The sequence below is a fragment of the Pseudophryne corroboree genome, chromosome 5 (genome assembly GCF_028390025.1).
Source record: "Pseudophryne corroboree isolate aPseCor3 chromosome 5, aPseCor3.hap2, whole genome shotgun sequence".
NCBI lineage: Eukaryota > Metazoa > Chordata > Amphibia > Anura > Myobatrachidae > Pseudophryne > Pseudophryne corroboree.
In genome coordinates, this window is record NC_086448.1 from 712,712,128 (window position 1) to 712,733,751 (window position 21,624).

The following is a 21,624-nucleotide window of genomic DNA, read 5'->3' on the forward strand; positions in this document are numbered from 1 at the left end:
GAGCTACTATCTGCCGTTACACCAGCAAATAAAATGCATATAAAGAATCCCACTCGCTGATCATGATCATTTTTTGGGGTTGGTTTTCCCCGAATCCCCGATATGGGCAAATAGGAGATTTATGGTAAGAACTTACCCTTGTTAAATCTCTATCTGCGAGGTACACTGGATTCCACAGGGAATAACATCGGGGTGCAGTAGGATCTTGATCCGAGGCACCAACAGGCTAAAAGCTTTGACCATTACCAAGATGCTCAGTGCCGCCTACTCTATAACCCCGCCTCCGTGCACAGCAGCTCAGTTTTGTCAACCAGTCCAATGCAGTAGCAGGTAAAAGAGACAACAACAGTTAGTAGCCACAAACACCACATTCTCACGACAGGAGAAGGTATCAGTGGCTAATGCCATACCAACCCAAAGAAGCTAAGGGCGTCAGGGTGGGTGCCCTGTGGAATCCAGTGTACCTCACAGAAAGAGATTTAACAAGGGTAAGTTCTTACCATAAATCTCCTTTTCTGCAACGGGGTACACTGGTATTTAACAGGGAATAACATCGGGGATGTCCTAAAGCAGTTACTTATGGTAGGGGACGCACTGTAGCGGGCACAAGAACCCGGCGTCCAAAGGAAGCATACTGGGAGGCAGAAGTATCGAAAGCATAGAAACTTGTGAACGTGTTCACTGAGGACCATGTAGCCGCCTCGCACAATTGTTCAAGGGTCGCACCACGGCGGTCCGTCCAAGAAGGTCCAACAGACTGAGTAGAATGGGCTTTGATGGTAGCAGGAGCTGGAAGTCCAGCCTGTACATAAGCATGTGCAATCACCATTCTAATCCATCTGGCCAAGGTCTGCTTGTTAGCAGGCCAGCCACGTTTGTGAAAACCAAACAGTACAAAGAGAGAATCAGACTTCCTAACGGAGGCTGTCCTCTTCACACAGAGACGGAGAGCCCGGACCACTCCTTGGAGGATAAATCTGGGGAGACAAAGGCTGGAACCACAATCTCCTGGTTTGGTTAAGGTGGAGAGAAGACAACACCTTAGGTAGATAACAAGGGCGCGGTCGAAGAACCGCCCGGTCACGGTGAAAAGTCAGAAAGGAGGACCTACAAGACAAGGCACCCAAATCTGATACCCGTCTAGCAGAGGCAATAGCCAGCAGAAACAAGACCTTGAAGGAAAGCCACTTAAGGTCCGTAGATTCAAGAGGTTCAAACGGAGACTCTTGCAAAGCCTCCAGAACCACCGACAAATCCCAAGGAGCCACAGGTGGGACATAGGGCGGTTGAATCCGTAAAACACCTTGAGTGAATGTATGAACATCATGCAGAGTCACAATTTTTCTCTGAAACCATACCGACAAGGCAGAAATATGAACCGTAAGGGAGGCCAGCCGAAGGACCAAGTCCAGGCCCTGTTGTAGGAAGGCCAAAAGTTTGGCCGTACTAAACTTGTAAACGTCATGATTGTTAGATGCGCACCAAGCAAAGTAAGAATTCCAGATCCTATGGTAAATCCGAGCAGAAGCCGGCTTACGGGCCTTCAACATAGTTTGAATGACCGCCTCAGAAAATCCTTTGGCCCTACGGAAGCTTCAAGAGCTACGCCGTCAAAGCCAGTCGGGCTAAATCCTGGTAAACACAAGGGCCCTGAACGAGGAGGTCTGGTCGCTGCGGAAGCAGAAGAGGACGCTCTAGCGAGAGACCCTGCAGGTCTGAGAACCAATGCCGTCTGGGCCACGCTGAAGCTATTAGAAGAAGGATTCCTCCTTCTTGCTTGAACTTCCTCACTACTCTGGGAAGGAGTGACACCGGAGGGAACACGTACGGCAGCCGAAAGTTCCATGGAATTGCCAGTGCGTCCACGAACGCCGTTTGAGGATCCCTTGTTCTTGCTCCGAAGACTGGAACCTTAAAATTGTGTTGAGACGCCATCAGGTCTACATCTGGTAGGCCCCACTTGTCCACTAGGAGTTGAAACACTTCTGGATGAAGGTTCCACTCTCCGCCATGTACGTCCCGATGACTGAGGAAGTTGAGGACCCCCGGAATGAACACTGCCGATATGGCTGGCAAATGGCGTTCCGCCCATTGAAGAATCTTTGACACTTCCATCATTGTCATGCGGCTTTGAGTGCCGCCATGATGATTTATGTATGCCACCGTGGTGGCGTTGTCTGACTGTACTTGAACAGGCCTGTGCAAGCCAGATGCCGGTACAGTTTAAGAGCATTGAACACTGCCCGCAATTCCAGAATGTTTATCGGGAGGAGAGACTCCTCCCTGGTCCAGCGACCCTGAAGAGAGTGTTGCTCCAACACCGCGCCCCAACTCCTCAGACTGGCATCCGTCATCAGAAGGACCCAGTTGGAGATCCAGAAGGGAAGACCCCTGCTCAATCGTTGGTTCTGCAGCCACCAGGTCCGTGACAAACGGACCTCTGGAGACAAGGAGATCATTTGACACCTGATCCGGTGAGGCAGGCAGTCCCACTTGGCAAGAATCAATTTCTGCAGAGGGCAGGAATGAAATTGAGCATACTCCACCATGTCGAAAGCCGACACTGTGAGGCCTAGTACTTTAATCGCCGAGTGTATCGACACACGTGGACGAGAGAGGAAGCAACGTATCTTGTCCTGAAGCTTCAGGACTTTCTCCTGTGACAAAAACAACCTCTGGTTGTGTGTGTCCAACAATGCTCTCAGATGCACCATGCTCTGGGCAGGGACCAGGGATGATTTCTTCCAGTTGATGAGCCACCCATGGGCTTGCAGAAACTGGACCATCAGATCCAAATGACGGAGGAGAACTTCTGGGGAATTGGCCAGGATCAGCAGGTCGTCCAGATACAGCAGGATCTGGATGCCCCGACGGTGAAGTGAAGCCGTCATAAAGTAACTGCCATGGCCTTGGTGAAAATTTGCGGAGCCATCGTCAGACCAAGCGGTAACGCCCGGAATTGGTAATGGAGATTGCCAATAGCAAACCGCAGGTATTGCTGATGTGACATGGCAATAGGGATATGCAGGTAAGCATCCTGTATATCCAGGGATACCATATAGTTCCCTGGTTCCAAAGCCAGGACAATAGAGCGAAGAGTCTCCATACGAAACTTGGAGAACCTCACAAACTTGTTCAAAGATTTGAGGTTGAGAATGGGCCGGGAGGAACCATTCGGTTTGGGGACTAGGAACAGTGTTGAATAGTACCCCCTGCCCTCTGAGCCAGAGGCTCCGGCACTATCACTTCGGTGTTCAGGAGGGATTGTTCCACTAAACGGAGAGTTGTTGCCTTTACCTGATCCAAAGGGATGTCCGTCAGGCAACAGCGAGGAGGAGTCAGCCTCCCACCCTGGGATCCCCCAGGGGGAGGCCTGCCCCGTCATGCCGCAGGCTTGTCAGATTTGGAAGCTGGCTGACGGCCAGCCCAGGCACGTTTAGGCTTGGGCTTGGTGGTTTTGGAAGTGTTTCGGGTACACCTGACCCTTTGCTTTACCCAGAGGGCGAAAGGAACGAAAGGAAGTACTCTTAGCCTTCGGGGCTGAAGGAGTAGTACTAGGTAGATATGCAGTCTTAGCAGACGCAGAGTCAGCGACAATCTTGTTGAGATCCTCACCAAAGAGGATGTTTCCTTTAAACGGGAGCACCTCCAGGGTTTTCTTAGAGTCCAAGTCCACCGACCAGGACCGCAACCAGAGAATACGGCGAGACAAAATGGATGTCGTAGCAGCCTTGGCCGTTAGAACACCTGCATCTGAAGCTGCTTCTTTAATGTAATGAGATGCCGTGACAATATAAGAGAGACATTGTCTGGCATGTTCAGAAAAATTGGATGGACACTCTATTTCCTGAGCCCAAGCCTCAATAGCTTCTGCGGCCCAAGTAGCCACAATGGTGGGCCTATGCGCAGCCCCTGCAAGGGTATAGATAGCTTTTAAGCAGCCCTCCACACGCTTATCCGCCGGCTCCTTGAGAGAAGTGACGGTAATGACAGGCAGAGCAGATGACACCACCAGCTGAGCGATTTGCGAATCCACTGGCGGTGGCGTTTCCCAGTTTTTACTTAATTCTGCTGCAAGGGGATAGCGGGATAGCATCTTCTTGTGCGGGGTGAATTTCTTTCCTGGGTTCTCCCAGGACTCCTGATGTATGTCAACCAAGTGGTCAGAATGAGGTAAAACCAATTTCTCTATCGTCCTAAGTGGATGCTGGGGTTCCTGAAAGGACCATGGGGAATAGCGGCTCCGCAGGAGACAGGGCACAAAAGTAAAGCTTTTACAGGTCAGGTGGTGTGTACTGGCTCCTCCCCCTATGACCCTCCTCCAGACTCCAGTTAGATTTTTGTGCCCGGCCGAGAAGGGTGCAATTCTAGGTGGCTCTCATAAAGAGCTGCTTAGAGAGTTTAGCTTAGGTTTTTTATTTTACAGTGATTCCTGCTGGCAACAGGATCACTGCAACGAGGGACAGAGGGGAGAAGAAGTGAACTCACCTGCGTGCAGGATGGATTGGCTTCTTGGCTACTGGACATGAAGCTCCAGAGGGACGATCACAGGTACAGCCTGGATGGTCACCGGAGCCACGCCGCCGGCCCCCTCACAGATGCTGAAGCAAGAAGAGGTCCAGAATCGGCGGCTGAAGACTCCTGCAGTCTTCTTAAGGTAGCGCACAGCACTGCAGCTGTGCGCCATTTCCCTCTCAGCACACTTCACACGGCAGTCACTGAGGGTGCAGGGCGCTGGGGGGGGGGGCGCCCTGGGAGGCAAATGAAAACCTTTAAAAAGGCTAAAAATACCTCACATATAGCCCCAGAGGCTATATGGAGATATTTACCCCTGCCTAAATGTACTAAATAGCGGGAGACGAGCCCGCCGAAAAAGGGGCGGGGCCTATCTCCTCAGCACACGGCGCCATTTTCTGTCACAGCTCCGCTGGTCAGGAAGGCTCCCAGGTCTCTCCCCTGCACTGCACTACAGAAACAGGGTATAACAGAGAGGGGGGGCAAAATAAATGGCAATATATTAATATAAAAGCAGCTATAAGGGAGCACTTAATCATAAGGCTATCCCTGTCATATATAGCGCTTTTTGGTGTGTGCTGGCAGACTCTCCCTCTGTCTCCCCAAAGGGCTAGTGGGTCCTGTCTTCGTATAGAGCATTCCCTGTGTGTCTGCTGTGTGTCGGTACGTGTGTGTCGACATGTATGAGGACGTTATTGGTGTGGAGGCGGAGCAATTGCCAAATATGAGGATGTCACCTCCTAGGGGGTCGACACCAGAATGGATGCCTTTATTTGTGGAATTACGGGATAGCGTCAACTCGCTTAAGCAGTCGTTTGCCGACATGAGGCGGCCGGACACTCAATTAGTGCCTGTCCAGGCGCCTCAAACACCGTCAGGGGCTGTAAAACGCCCCTTGCCTCAGTCGGTCGACACAGACCCAGACACAGGCACTGATTCCGGTGGTGAAGGTGACGAATCAACCGTATTTTCCAGTAGGGCCACACGTTATATGATTTTGGCAATAAAGGAGATGTTACATTTAGCTGATACTACAGGTACCACTAAACAGGGTATTATGTGGGGTGTGAAAAAACTACCAGTAGTTTTTACCGAATCAGAAGAATTAAATGACGTGTGTGATGAAGCGTGGGGTGCCCCGATAAAAAACTGCTAATTTCAAAGAAGTTATTGGCTTTATACCCTTTCCCGCCAGAGGTTAGGGAGCGCTGGGAAACACCTCCTAGGGTGGACAAAGCGCTAACACGCTTATCAAAACAAGTGGCGTTACCCTCTCCTGAGACGGCCGCACTTAAAGATCCATCAGATAGGAGGATGGAAAATATCCAAAAAGGTATATACACACATGCAGGTGTTATACTACGACCAGCTATTGCGACTGCCTGGATGTGCAGTGCTGGGGTAGTTTGGTCAGAGTCCCTGATCGAAAATATTGATACCCTGGACAGGGACAATATTTTACTGTCGTTAGAACAAATAAAGGATGCATTTCTTTATATGCGTGATGCACAGAGAGATATCTGCACACTGGCATCACGGGTAAGTGCTATGTCCATTTCGGCCAGAAGAGCTTTATGGACACGACAGTGGACAGGCGATGCGTAGAGGAGTTATTTGGGGTCGGTCTATCGGATTTGGTGGCCACGGCTACGGCCGGGAAATCCACCTTTCTACCTCAAGTCACTCCCCAACAGAAAAAGGCACCGACCTTTCAACCGCAGCCCTTTCGTTCCTTTAAAAATAAGAGAGCAAAGGGCTATTCATATCTGCCACGAGGCAGAGGACGAGGGAAGAGACAGCAACAGGCAGCTCCTTCCCAGGAACAGAAGCCCTCCCCGGCTTCTACAAAAGCCTCAGCATGACGCTGGGGCTTCGCAAGCGGACTCGGGGGCGGTAGGCGGTCGTCTCAAGAATTACAGCGCGCAGTGGGCTCACTCGCAGGTAAATCCCTGGATCCTGCAGATAATATCTCAGGGGTACAGGTTGAAATTAGAGACAGAGCCACCTCGCCGTTTCCTGAAGTCTGCTTTACCAACGTCCCCCTCAGAAAGGGAGACGGTTTTGGAAGCCATTCACAAGCTGTATTCTCAGCAGGTGATAGTCAAGGTACCTCTTCTACAACAAGGGAAGGGGTATTATTCCACTCTTTTTGTGGTACCGAAGCCGGATGGCTCGGTAAGGCCTATTCTAAATCTGAAGTCCTTGAACCTGTACATAAAGAAGTTCAAGTTCAAGATGGAGTCACTCAGAGCAGTGATAGCGAACCTGGAAGAAGGGGACTTTATGGTATCCTTGGACATCAAGGATGCGTATCTCCACGTTCCAATTACCCCTCACACCAGGGTTACCTCAGGTTCGTTGTACAAAACTGTCACTATCAGTTTCAGACGCTGCCGTTTGGTTTGTCCACGGCACCTCGGGTCTTTACAAAGGTAATGGCCGAGATAATATTTCTTCTTCGAAGAAAAGGCGTATTAATTATCCCATACTTGGACGATCTCCTAATAAGGGCAAGGTCCAGAGAACAGCTAGAGATGGGTTTAGCACTATCTCAAGAGGTGCTAAAGCAGCACGGATGGATTCTGAATATTCCAAAATCCCAATTAATGCCGACAACTCGTCTGCTGTTCCTGGGGATGATTCTGGACACAGTTCAGAAAAAGGTTTTTCTTCCCGAAGAAAAAGCCAAGGAGTTATCTGACCTGGTCAGGAACCTCCTAAAACCAGGAAAGGTGTCTGTACATCAATGCACAAGAGTCCTGGGAAAAAATGGTAGCTTCTTACGAAGCAATCCCTTTCGGCAGATTCCATGCAAAGGGATCTGTTGGACAAATGGTCAGGGTCGCATCTTCAGATGCACCTGCGGATAACCCTGTCGCCGAGGACAAGGGTATCCCTTCTGTGGTGGTTGCAGGAGGCTCATCTATTGGAGGGCCGCAGATTCGGCATGCAGGATTGGATCCTGGTGACCACGGATGCCAGCCTGAGAGGCTGGGGAGCAGTCACACAGGGAAGAAATTTCCAGGGAGTGTGGTCGAGCCTGAAAAAGTCTCTTCACATAAGCATTCTGGAACTAAGAGCAATCTACAATGCTCTAAGCCAGGCGGAACCTCTGCTTCAAGGAAGACCGGTGTTGATCCAGTCGGACAACATCACGGCAGTCGCCCATGTAAACAGACAGGGCGGCACAAGAAGCAGGAGGGCAATGGCAGAAGCTGCCAGAATCCTTCGCTGGGCGGAGAATCACGTGATAGCACTGTCAGCAGTATTCATCCCGGGCGTGGACAACTGGGAAGCAGACTTCCTCAGCAGACACGACCTTCACCCGGGAGAGTGGGGACTTCATCCAGAAGTTTTCCACATGCTATTAAACTGTTGGGTAAAACCAATGGTGGACATGATGGCGTCTCGCCTCAACAAAACACTGGACAGGTATTGCGCCAGGTCAAGAGATCCGCAGGCAATAGCTGTGGACGCGCTGGTAACACCTTGGGTGTACCAGTCGGTATATGTGTTTCCTCCTCTGCCTCTCATACCAAAGGTATTGAGGATTATACGGCAAAGAGGAGTAAGACTAGTGGCTCCGGATTGGCCAAGAAGGACTTGGTACCCGGAACTTCAAGAGATGGTCACGGACGATCCGTGGCCTCTACTTCTGAGAAGGGACCTGCTTCAGCAGGGTCCTTGTCTTTTTCAAGACTTACCGCGGCTGCGTTTGACGGCATGGCGTTTGAATGCCAGATCCTAAAAGGAAAAGGCATTCCGGAAGAAGTCATTCCTACCTTGATAAAGGCAAGGAAGGAAGTCACCGCGAAGCATTATCGCCGTATTTGGCGAAAATATGTTGCGTGGTGCGAGCAGCGGAGTGCTCCGATGGAGGAATTTCAACTGGGTCGTTTTCCTACATTTCCTGCAATCAGGATTGTCTATGGGTCTCAAATTGGGATCTATTAAGGTTCAAATTTCGGCCCTATCAATATTCTTCCAAAAAGAATTGGCCTCAGTCCCTGAGGTCCAGATTTTTATCAAAGGAGTACTGCATATACAGCCTCCTGTGGTGCCTAAGGTGGCACCGTGGGATCTAAATGTAGTTTTAGATTTCCTCAAATCCAATTGGTTTGAACCACTAAAGAATGTGGATTTGAAATATCTCACATGGAAAGTGACTATGTTACTGGCCCTGGCTTCGGCCGGGAGAGTATCTGAACTGGCGGCTTTGTTTTATAAAAGCCCTTATTTAATTTTCCATTCGACATAGGGCAGAGCGGCGGACGCGTCCGCATTTTCTCCCTAAGGTGGTATCAGCGTTTCACCTGAACCAGCCTATTGTAGTGCCTGCGGCTACAGACGACTTGAAGGACTCCAAGTTGTTGGACGTTGTCAGAGCCTTAAAAATATACATTTAAAGGACGGCTGGAGTCAGAAAATCTGACTCGCTGTTTATACTGTATGCACCCAACAAGTTGGGTGCACCTGCTTCTAAGCAGTCGATTGCTCGTTGGATTTGTAACAAAATTCAACTTGTACATTCTGTGGCAGGCCTGCCACAGCCTAAATCTGTTAAGGCCCATTCCGCAAGGAAGGTGGGCTCATCTTGGGCGCCTGCCCGAGGGGTCTCGGCATTACAACTCTGCCGAGCAGCTACGTGGTCAGGGGAGAACACGTTTGTAAATTTTTACAAATTTGATACCCTGGCAAAGGAGGACCTGGAGTTCTCTCATTCGGTGCTGCAGAGTCATCCGCACTCTCCCGCCCGTTTGGGAGCTTTGGTATAATCCCCATGGTCCTTTCAGGAACCCCAGCATCCACTTAGGACGATAGAGAAAATAAGAATTTACTTACCGATAATTCTATTTCTCGGAGTCCGTAGTGGATGCTGGGCGCCCATCCCAAGTGCGGATTATCTGCAATACTTGTACATAGTTATTGTTAACTAATTCGGGTTATTGTTTAGGAAGCCATCTTTCAGAGGCTCCTCTGTTATCATACTGTTAACTGGGTTTAGATCACAAGTTGTACGGTGTGATTGGTGTGGCTGGTATGAGTCTTACCCGGGATTCAAAATCCTCCCTTATTGTGTACGCTCGTCCGGGCACAGTACCTAACTGGAGTCTGGAGGAGGGTCATAGGGGGAGGAGCCAGTACACACCACCTGACCTGTAAAAGCTTTACTTTTGTGCCCTGTCTCCTGCGGAGCCGCTATTCCCCATGGTCCTTTCAGGAACCCCAGCATCCACTACGGACTCCGAGAAATAGAATTATCGGTAAGTAAATTCTTATTTTAGTAACCTTCTGACGTTTGAACCTGTCCGGTTGAGCCTGATAGCCTCTAACAGATCAGGAACATCCACCTGTGAAACAGATTCCCCATCAGAAATGTCATGATCAGAGTCTGTGGGGTCATGCCATCTTCATCGGAGGAGGTATCCGGAACATGCGTGGATTGAGAGGAAGTAACAGCCCGCTTAGACAACTTTTTAGGTTTAGTCTGAGGCGGGCGAGGGTAAGGAATACGTTTATCTAAAGAGTAATTCAAGTGCTGTAACTGAGTGGACAGAGCCTCTGTCCATGGCGGATTAACCGCAGGGACCATATAAGGCTGATAAGGCACAGGAGGTCCCATAGGGGGCACAAATCTAGTTACCAGCGTAGTCAGTAAATTAGAAAAGGCAGACCAAGGCGGGCCCTGATGTGCCCCCGTTGTTACAAACTGACTGGGGGGTATAGAACCCCCAAAACCTGAACCCCCCGCAGTCATGTTATCCTCAAATGCATCTGGGACATCATAACCGAGCACGGCGGAATCAGCCCCAGACCCAACGCCCCCTGTAGCTGACATGATATGAAAGCGTAAACCACGGGCACAGTACAATATCAGCAGATATAATACCTAACACAAACCCCCTGTGCAGTGTGACAGCGCAAACAGAGGATTTCTGAGGTAAAATGTGACTTAAAAACACAGAGAGAAACACAAAATACGTATATCCTGTGAAATACCTATATTATCTAATAACCCCGACGCACGGAGCCCCCTCAGGTATATAGGTATATCAGTAGTAGTGAGATACACGGAGTAGAGATCACCCAGCAGCTATATGCACACACACACAGTCACATGTACAATGCAGGGATTATGACAAACAATAAAACTGCACTGGACTAGCAATACTATTACTGAGTAAAGCTGTGTATATAAACAGATATATCAATGCACAGTAAAAACTGGATGAATATCACAGGGTACTTGTACTAAATAACCCTGAAGTATGCACTTGTTCTTAACTAACACTGTCTAAACGACATGTAGAATACTTAAGTGTCCTGTAAATGCACAGCACTGATGATGCAGGTGGCTTAACAGAGGAGGCATCACCCAGCAGTCACAGAATCAGCGCAGCTGTGTGTAATGGCGCCCAAACGCTAACAGGGAGTGAGGGAGACAGAGATATGCAGCTCCATGGCGGGAACATTTACTCTAAATGGCGCCCAGGTGCTGGGGGAGGGGCTACAGGCCAGAGCCTTATCCCCTTGCTGGACTTCACCACCGATCCTGGAGAACTTCGGTTAGTGGGTGTGCCCTGGGTGAAGAACCGGAGCCTCCGCTGGGGGAGGTGATGGAGCTGCAGCAGGAGATACCAGAATGATATCTAGCACTAGAGTGCCTCTGCTGCAGCCCTTAAAGTTTTCTATCTTTAAAATAGCTCTTCTTAGGGCAGCCCTGTCTGTTAGCTGCCTGCAGTGCAGGTACCAACTTACAAACTGAGCTCCTGTGCACGGAAGCAGGGTTATAGAGGAAGTGGCGCTGAGCATCTTGGGAACAGTCAACGCTTTTAGCCTTTTTTGCCTCAGATCAAGATTCTACTCTACACCCCAATGTTATTTCCTGTGGAGTACCAGTGTACCCCGCTGCAGAAATACTTATGTATGTAGACAAACAAATCAACATCAAATGAACAGTCTACTGCAGTGATCTCCAACCCGTAGCTTGCGAGCTACCGGTAGCTCGCCGTAGTGTTTGCGGTAGCTCACAGAGCGCACGGTCTTGGGCAGTCACTGGCACTCCTCCTCCCTTCATTTTTAATATGGTGCGGCCGTCAGCCAATCAGAGCTCGTGGACCAGCAGTGGCGGCACCTGATTGGCTGCCGGACTGCGAGTTTTGATTGGCTCACTTACCGGCACCATATTTTAAATGCCTGCCGCCGCCGGAGACTCTGTCATCCTCACCGCAGCCGCTCTCCGGACTTCACAGGAGAGGTGCGTGCTACGCTCTCCTCCCCTTCCATCCCTCATAAAGGAGGAGCAGCACCAGTGGCAGTAGAAGAAGCCAGCAAGGGTTAGCACTGCGTGGGGCACTGTATCGGACATTGCGGGGGGGTTTGGGGGGGGGGGGATTTTATATGGTGCTGCGGGTGGATGGCATTTTAAATGGCACTGCGGGGGGGATTGTATCTGGCACTGCTGGGGGGCATTATTTTTGTATCTGGCACTGCTGGGGGCATTATTTGTGTATCTGGCACTGCAGGGAGGCATTATTTGAATATCTGGCACTGCTGAGGGGCATTATTTGTGTATCTGGCACTGCTGAGGGGCATTATTTGTGTATCTGGCACTACGCGGGGAGGGTCACACCCACTTTCGCAGGAACGCACGCACATTGGGGGGAGGGGGGAGCTCCTTCAGAGGTTTCATTTTTCGAAAGTAGCTCATACCCCAATTAAGGTTGGAGACCACTGGTCTACTGTATGAAACACACACACAAAAAATTAATTTGTTGCTCAAAAAGTTCCATATGGCGTTACAGTGAATCTATGGGGTATATGCAATTGCGGTCGAATTCCCGAAATTGTCGAATTTCGGGTAATTTTCGACCAAAAAAAAAATTCGCCTATGCAATTCAGTGCTTTCCGACCAAAAAACGGACTTTCAAAATTCGACTTTTTGAAATTCGAATTTTTGCAAATTCGACTTTTCTGCAATGATATAAGTGCTGAAATTCGACCAAAGCATATTCAATTCAAGTTTGGAAATTCGACAGCAGTGCTTTTAGACAGCAAATTCGTCATTTTCAATCCGCCACACTTTGGAGGGTGAAAACAAATAAAAAAATTTTAAACATGTTTTTTTTTTGTGTTTTTTTTTTGGGGAATAGCAGATCTATTTATATTAGAAGGGATTAGGTACTTTTTTTTTTTTTTTTGGAGGCACAAATATTATTTATATATTTTTTAAAATATTATTATTATTATTATTTTTTTTATTGCTGGAACGGTAAAATCCTAAAAAAAAATGGCGTGGGGTCCCCCCTCCAAAGCATAACCAGCCTCGGGCTCTTCGAGCTGGTCCTGGTTCTAAAAATGCGGGGGAAAAATTGACAGGGGATCCCCCGTATTTTTAAAACCAGCACCGGGCTCTGCGCCTGGTGCTGGTGCCAAAAATACGGGGGACAAAAAGCGTAGGGGTCCCCCGTATTTTTAACACCAGCATCGGGCTCCACTAGCTGGACAGATAATGCCACAGCCGGGGGTCACTTTTATGCCGTGCCCTGCGGCCGTGGCATTAAATATCCAACTAGTCACCCCTGGCCGGGGTACCCTGGGGGAGTGGGGACCCCTTCAATCAAGGGGTCCCCCCCCCCCCAGCCACCCAAGGGCCAGGGGTGAAGCCCGAGGCTGTCCCCCCCCATCCAATGGGCTGCGGATGGGGGGGCTGATAGCCTTTTGTGATCATGAAAAGAATATTGTTTTTTCCAGCAGTACTACAAGTCCCAGCAAGCCTCCCCCGCAAGCTGGTACTTGGAGAACCACAAGTACCAGCATGCGGGAGAAAAACGGGCCCGCTGGTACCTGTAGTACTACTGGAAAAAAAATACCCAAATAAAAACAGGACACACACACCGTGAAAGTAAAACTTTATTTCATACGTCGACACACACATACTTACCTATGTTCACACGCCGACATCGGTCCTCTTCTCCATGTAGAATCCAGGGGTACCTGAAAATAAAAGATCAATATACTCACCTCAACCAGGCTCCAGAGATAAATCCACGTACTTGGAGAAAAAAACAAACCGAACACCCGCTCCATGCCGGACTGAAAGGGGTCCCATGCTGACACATGGGACCCCTATCCCCGAATGCAGAGAGACCTGTCAGTGACAGCTGTCACAGAAAGGTCTCTATAGCCAATCAGGAAGCGCAACTTCGTTGCGCTCATCTGATTGGCTCTGTGCGTCTGAGCAGACAGCGCATCGCACAGCCCAGTCCATTATATTCAATGGTGGGAACTTAGCGGCTAGCGGTGAGGTCACCCGCCGGTCAGCGGCTGACCGGCGGGTGACCCCCCCGCTAGCCGCTAAGTTCCCACCATTGAAAGTAATGGAGCGGCTTTGCGATGCGCTGTCACATCACAGACAGCGCACAGCCAATCAGATGAGCGCCACGGAAGTAGCGCTTCCTGATTGGCTGAAGGGACTTCAGTGACAGGAGTCACGTGATGTCCCGGCATTCGGGAGAAAGGGGTCTGATGTGAAAGCATTGGACCCCTTTCTAGTCCGGTATGGATCGTTGTTCGTTTTTTTGTTTTGCCAAGTACGTGGATTATCTCTGGACCTGGATGTACCTCTGGACGCTGGAAGGTGAGTATAATTTTTTCACAGGTACCTCGGATCGTCGGAGACCGTGGCAGTCGGCGTGTCAACATAGGTAAGTATGTGTGTGTCGGCGTATGAAATAAAGTTTTACTTTCACGGTGTGTGTGTCCTGTTTTTATTTGGGTATTTTTTTTCCAGTAGTACTACAGGTACCAGCGGGCCCGTTTTTCTCCCGCATGCTGGTACTTGTGGTTCTCCAAGTACCAGCTTGCGGGGGAGGCTTGCTGGGACTTGTAGTACTAATGGAAAAAACAATATCTTTTTATTATCACAAAAGGCTATCAGCCCCCCCATCCGCAGCCCATTGGATGGGGGGGGACAGCCTCGGGCTTCACCCCTGGCCCTTGGGTGGCTGGGGGGGGGACCCCTTGATTGTAGGGGTCCCCACTCCCCCAGGGTACCCCGGCCAGGGGTGACTAGTTGGGTAGTTAATGCCACGGCCGCAGGGCACGGCATAAAAGTGACCCCCGGCTGTGGCATTATCTGTCCAGCTAGTGGAGCCCGATGCTGGTGTTAAAAATACGGGGGACCCCTACTCTTTTTGTCCCCCGTATTTTTGGCACCAGCACCAGGCGCAGAGCCCGGTGCTGGTTTTAAAAATACGGGGGATCCCTGCCCAATTTTTCCCCTGCATTTTTAGAACCAGGACCAGCTCGAAGAGCCCGAGGCTGGTTATGCTTTGGAGGGGGGACCCCACGCCATTTTTTTTTCCGGGTTTTTCCCGTTTTTTCCCGTTTTTTAAAATCGCGGCAAAATCCGCCAAATCGGCCGATTTTCGCCCGCGACTCTGGCGAATCCGTTTTTCATTGAATATGGTGAATTCCGGAAGCCACCTTCCGGGATTCACCTGTCGAATTGAGTCGAATTAAAAAACGGCGAAAATTGCCGCGAATTCGACCGCAATTGCATATACCCCTATATCTTCTATAAATAAGTCCATCTAAAAATATAATTATTAGTCAAAGAAAACCTTGCACGGGACCAGAGCCGGCCCTAGGCATAGGCAAACTATGCAAATGCATAGGAGCATGCATTCCAAGCTTTGGTGCAAGCTGTCCCTATTTAAAATATTGGGGGTGGGAGCACCAATGCTTTTGCTAGTATAGGGCTTTAAAATGAATGATGTGCTGGGGAGGGGTGTTGGGTCAGAGGCGGAACTAGCAGTGGTGCTAGGGGGCACCAGCCAAAATCTTGCCTAGGATATCAAATTGGTTAAGGCTGGCTCTATACGGAACCCGGATGTTCACTCACACCAGGCATCTCGCGCTGCATGGCGTATTGAGGCTAGATGTATGTGGACACTTCTGTATACAATTTATATGGTCTTTGTGTTTTATGCCATAAATAAATAAAAAAACAGGTTCTGGAAGCTACCAAAAAGGTTTCATTTCAGTAATATTTGACATTGCCCTGGAGGAGAAATTGATATGTCAGGTACTACTACTACTCCTGATGATGATGACTCTAAGCCAGTAGTTCCCAGGCTTTCTTGAAACACAGCATGCTAAAGTACCAGCATTGTTTTTATGGCACCCCTAGGTCAAACATTTCTTATTGAGAAAGTTTGCAACAATTATTAAAGTAAGCAAATTGTGCTTATCGGTGATCCTTAGTTTCTATTATGTGGTGGTAGGGGTGGTCTTCAGTATGCCGGCTGTCGGGATCCCGGCGCACAGTATACTGGCGCCGGAATCCCGACAGCCGGCATACCGACACTTATTCTCCCTCGGGGGGGTCCACGACCCCCCTGGAGGGAGAATAAAATAGTGTGGCGCGCGTAGCGCGACACTGTGTCCGCAGCGTGGCGAGCGCAGCGAGCCCACAAGGGGCTCATTTGCGCCCGCCACACTGTCGGTATGTTGGTCGCCGGGAGCCCGACCGCCGGCATAACATACTACACCCGGTGGTAGACGTGGTTGCATTTCTGTTTGTCCAATATTTTATTATTAGTAATCATTTTGTTTTATATACAATTATAAATGCATGATTTAAAATGCTGACTGTCCGCTGCAGCAGAATTTTGTGGAGTCTTAAAAATAATTGATGAGGATGATTGTGGTGACAACGATGAAAAAGGTCAATAATCGAACGAGACAGCAAAGCATATAAACAAATATATAACCAATGTTCTCAATAGTACTAAAAGAAAGTTTTGAAAAATTATTTGTATAAAAAAAATAAAAAAATGCATACATACAAATATAACAGTGGGAAAAAAAAAAAGAAAAACTGCAATTGTAATATGCTGCCTACAGTAGCTTGCTAATTAATGCACGTGTGAATTCCTGATTTTTTTTACAGCTACATATATTTGGTCCTTTATGTATATAGAATATATCTTGATTGTGCTTACTTCTTGGCGTTTCTGTAGCTGTAAAGTCTGTGCACTGTACTCCTCATTGGAATACCTATGATTTGACTTGTACTCCTCTGCCTTAGAATGCTCTGTATTAATGTTACGTAGATTCTCCAAAGCCTGGGGGGAAAGCAAACAATGTTGTGCAAAAAGTGATGGCGAATTCATTTAATCCCAGTATCTATTTGTACGTATATAATAAAAACACTGAAGTATACTGTGCTAAAAATCCAGAGAAAGCACTGCATATGGACAACAGCATATACGGTACCAAGCATTCACAAAATCAGTTTAAGAGGAATCTATTTAAGCTTATGTTAGGGCAACTTTTATAAAAGTGAGAAGTTCTGAAAAGTGAAATCTGCAAATTGGCTAAACCGCACAAATGCAACAATCTTAAAGGATTCCATAGACTTAAAAAAAGCCAAGTACTCCAATATAAATAGGTTTAAAACAACATAAAAGTAAAATAATGATAATAAAAATAAATTTCTAACTTGATCTGAGTCTACTACTTTTATGTACAAGTAATAGAAGCACTACCTCTTGCTGGAGATGATCAACCTTTTCTTTCAATATTTCAGCCAACTGCTCGTACTGCTGCCACTTCTCTTTGTGCAGTTTCACATCGTCCTTCGAGGAATGTAACTCTCCAGTTAACTGGCCAATCAGATGTTCAAAGCTTTCTACCTGGTCATTCTTGACCTTATTCTGATGTTGGAGAATCACTGCTTCAGCTTCCATGCTCTGAATGGTTTCCTTTTTGTTAGCAATCTAGCATAGTTGGAATGGAGAAAATAGACTTTTATAAAATTACTGTTGCTTCTAAGCCAAACATCCTAGATCTCTTTTCTCTTATAACACCATGGGCCTATGACCACATGTATCAATTAAATTGTTGCAAGATACTGGTTTTCTAGACTATCAGTCTGTGCAATGATGTGATGCAACCAAATCTATCCAATCAGATGCCAGCTTTTAGCAGACTGCTGCAGTCAAACAAAAGCCAATACCAGATTGGTTGATATGGGTTATAACACACCTTTTGCTTGTACTACTTTATGAAGTAAATCCCTTTGGGTTCTACTAGCGCTACAGTAACAATTATAGCTTTGCAAGGATAGGCCTGCTCTGTTCAAAGGAGGGGGTATTTCCTTGAATATAAATGGTTTGCTGCTTGCTTTCACTTCATCTGGTCCACATAACCAGTAGCCCCAAAATGGGTTGGAGGGGCCCAGGTGGCCCTTTCTGCGCTGCTGTGGGTTAGCAGTGGTTACAGTGGACTGCTACTGCAGCTGTAGTCACCTAGCTGTGCTGGGCTTGGTATGGTTGTGTAAAGTCGTTTAATAAATACTCTGAGGCGTCTATAGTTTGATCTTGACAAATGAGGAATGATAACTGGGGCTCTCACTGCTTGTAATAAGTGGCTGTGAGCGGTAGTGCATGAGTCTCTCTCTCTGTGATACCTGCCCCTCACCATTTCCTCTGACTGCCGCTGTCGCACTTCCTTCCCTCCGGTCACTGGGAACACCACAGAACTGGGTAAGTTACTCCGCAGCCCCCTCTGCTCCAAATTGCTGCTCTGTGTCTTCCTAAGATGGCCGCCGTCCAACTGCCAACTGTCCCAGGACACGGCTGCAACTGCCAGAGCCCAAGCCGTCTCTCTCCCTGGTATTCATACGCCACTTGCTGACTGGTCAGTGTCCCTGTACCAGATGCAGCACTCAAGGCAGAGTTAACCTTTTCCCTGCTGCAAGTTTAATAGTGTCCAGCCAGGGATGGATTTAGCAGGGAAAGGGGCACAAGTGTCACATAACAGATTGTGGCAGCTTCAGTGGGGTGCTACAGATGTATACTTCAGAGCTAAAAGTGTAGGACTACAGGCGTGAGGGAAGAATGAAAACTTCCAATTAAATGAATGGCTGGTTGTAAATGTTACAGTAGAAAGCATTTTGGGGGGAGTTTATAATTTTGCATTTCATTCACAAACTGAAAAATCCACAAGATGTGGTGACATTTTAAGCCCTGAGACATCACGGAATAGAACCGTGTCTCTACTTAGCTCTTGTTTTGTTCATACAAAAGTGGGCAGAGAAAAAAAATAGTACACCTGCATGTTTTGCTGTCTATGAGTTAACACCAACAATGGGCTTAATCAGATGCAGACACAATGCCAATATTAATGCAGTTGAGCGATTATTGGCCGACTGCGCGGGCATCTGCACACACGCCAAGGAACTTTTTTGAGGGGAGCACTCGCAGTGAGGAATCGATTGCAAATGATTGACAGGAGGAGGCTGTTTTACGTGGGGCAACAGGGAGTGGTGGCTAATTACACAGTCTTATTGCGGCCATTTGTGGGGTGTGTCTCTGCATGCATAAGCTATCTCATACGCAGGAAACATGGTACCAGCCTCTCAGTTCCTGTGGCCATCCTGCATAGAGTCACTCAGATGGTCGATGAACAAAGTATCTGCGACCGCCGCTGTGTGTTTGCAGTTGCTGATATTAGCGTGGTTGTCTCAAAACATTTCCAGGTGGTGGCAGCATTACCATATTTTCGCACATTAAACTTCATACAGAATTGCAGCTGTGAATGCATTAGCGTCCGCATGTAAATCAGGCCCAGAAGAGAGCACCGATTCCCATGATTCCTAATACATAGGTAACGCCAACATGTCACTCTTGGCTCCCAAAAGAGGGCTCAACATGCTATTCGGGGCCTAAAGATAGCTACCGTTGTTCTTGTAGTAAGTGCTTTTTTTTCTATTTTAAATTACAGACATTCATAATACTTAATGAAGAAATAAAAAAGATTGTCATCACCATGCAATGTTACAGCTTGTTATGAATGGAAACATTGTAACAATCATGGCAACGTCGCCCCAGAGCATTGCTGGAGTTATGTTAGGACTCCTGCCCAGATTTTGCTTTGCTGTGGATGTTTCTAATTTCTCCTGTCTTAATCAAGTTCACAAATTAACACAATCATCTGATTGTTCCTTTCCATAAGGTCTATCCTGTAGATGGGATCTTAATGATGCTAGAGTAAGGCAATAGGGGAATTCCCTGCTGAACCAAAACTGATGAAATTAACTCCTGGTGACTGGGATTGCCCGGTCCTTAAAGTTTAGTCAAAGTATACTCTTTAGCAACGTTGCTGGGAAAGCCAGGTCCAGAGCATGCATGATTATAATGTAATATACAGTATTTAGGGGTCTATTCATGAAGCAGTAAAAAGTGTGGAAAAGTGAGCCAGTGAACAAATTGCCCATGGCAACCAATCAGCATTGACGTAACATTTGTAATTCGCATAATATACAATTGTGCGGAGCAGCTGATTGGTTGCCATGGGCAACTTCTCCACAGGCTCACTTCTCTACTCTTTTCACTGCTTCATGAAGAGACCCCATAGTATCATGGAACTAGAGGAGTGAATGTTGTCTTAATAATGACGGAATCAACCAATGCCTCGTTTTACATCACCCAATCTGTTGAACTGTACCTGGGGTGGTTTATCTACAGTAGGTACAAATACATAGAAAGACCCTCAATACAATAACAAATTTACCATATACATAACAGGTAGTATAAAGAAGGTGCACTGTATACAATGAACTGCATAAAACATAAAAGACTAGACATACTATATAACACAGTGATTCCCAAAATGGGTCACTTGCAGGGGTACAATAGGTTGGTGGACCAAATCAAGGGGCAGATGTATAAAACCTGTAAAAGTGATACAGGAGTTATACCGTGAGTGGAAGGTGATAACGCACCAGCCAATCATTACGGGTTTGAAAAATGACAGTTAGGAGCTGATTGGCTGGTCCGTTATCATCTTCCACTTATAATTTCTTTATCACTTTTCCAGGCTTAATACATCTGCCCCAAAATTATTTATGGTCCATGTGATAGGAAAAACCAGAGCTGGTGGATAACAATCAAAAATATGTGGACAAGCAGAAGCACCACGCTCTCCACCACCACATAAATGATCCTAAGGATGATAGGTAAGCACATTTTAATTACTTTCATTATTTTTGCTGAATTTACAAATAAGAAACTTTAAGCCCAGGGTTGCTGATACTGTATGGCGCCATTATTCAAGAAAGATTGTGAACCACTGATATAACTAATAAAACAAAAGAAAACATGGATATAAAAAATTATTTGAGAAAAGTATTTAAAGGATTCTAATTTTATGTAGACCTTAATTGACAATGACTTAAAAGTTAATACATTACACATTTCCCAGATGTATATCACTGTTCAGTGCAAGCAATGGTTTTCACTTACAGTAGTAAGAGTTGTCTGTTTCTTTAAACATATGTTTTACTATATTTAATTTGCAAACATTATTTAATTTTAGTGTCAGATATGTAGCCATGTGTGGCTAATCTGTACATGTTGTTATATATACAGTCTGAATAAGTATACAAAGCACAACAGAACTTGTTGTGAAAAAAGTTGCGGGTACCGCATGGTAATGCTTTGTATACAGATTCAGACTCCATTGCACACAGATATAATAGAAGTGTTGCATATAAAATTTATCAGTGTAGTCTGGTGGAGCGGCTTTGTCGTGACATATCGCATTGTGACGAAGATGCAAATTTGGGCACAAAAAACTGTAAACAATAATACTACGCCGGCACAAGCTGAGTCTCTTGGGAGCGGGCATGCCAAGGAGGACTATTTGGCGCAACATCGGCAAAAGGACACATCTCAAATCATTCTAAAATGCACTGAAGTCAATGTTTTGTTAAAAATAATGGGTTCTGAGCATGAATTCAAGCATAATATAGTGGGTATTGTAAAGAACCTGCAGCAAAATTGTAGGATAATCAGAGTATTACAGCTTAACGGGATTTTGTAAGGCAAATTTTCTTGTTCTTTTTTTTTTGTTATAAATATGTTCTAACACAATTCTTCTGGAGGCATTTAAATGTCAAATACTTAGATTTGCTTACAGGATTAAAGAAAACCATGGAACAGTAACTTGAAGAAAATTCCGCAGAGTCTAAACAATACAAGTACGTTTCGCATTAGCATGTGCTTTCCACTGTCTCCCTGCAGTAGAGCCCATATGTTG

General features: G+C 47.1%; 1 protein-coding gene across 8 annotated transcripts in view; it reads right to left on the reverse strand.

Annotated features, from left to right (window-relative positions):
* Positions 1-21,624, reverse strand: part of LOC134928326 (polyamine-modulated factor 1-binding protein 1-like) — an 817,199-nt gene that overhangs the window by 555,744 nt on the left and 239,831 nt on the right. For all 8 annotated transcript variants that reach the window (XR_010177892.1, XM_063923947.1, XM_063923945.1 and 5 more), the window contains exons 9-10: positions 17,070-17,300; positions 16,524-16,646 (exon numbers count right to left, since the gene is read on the reverse strand). Coding sequence is in view for 7 of the 8 variants with exons in the window: in XM_063923947.1 (XP_063780017.1) it covers positions 16,524-16,646; positions 17,070-17,300 (354 nt within the window). In the remaining variant the exon portion in view is untranslated. The remainder of the gene's footprint in view (positions 1-16,523; positions 16,647-17,069; positions 17,301-21,624) is intronic.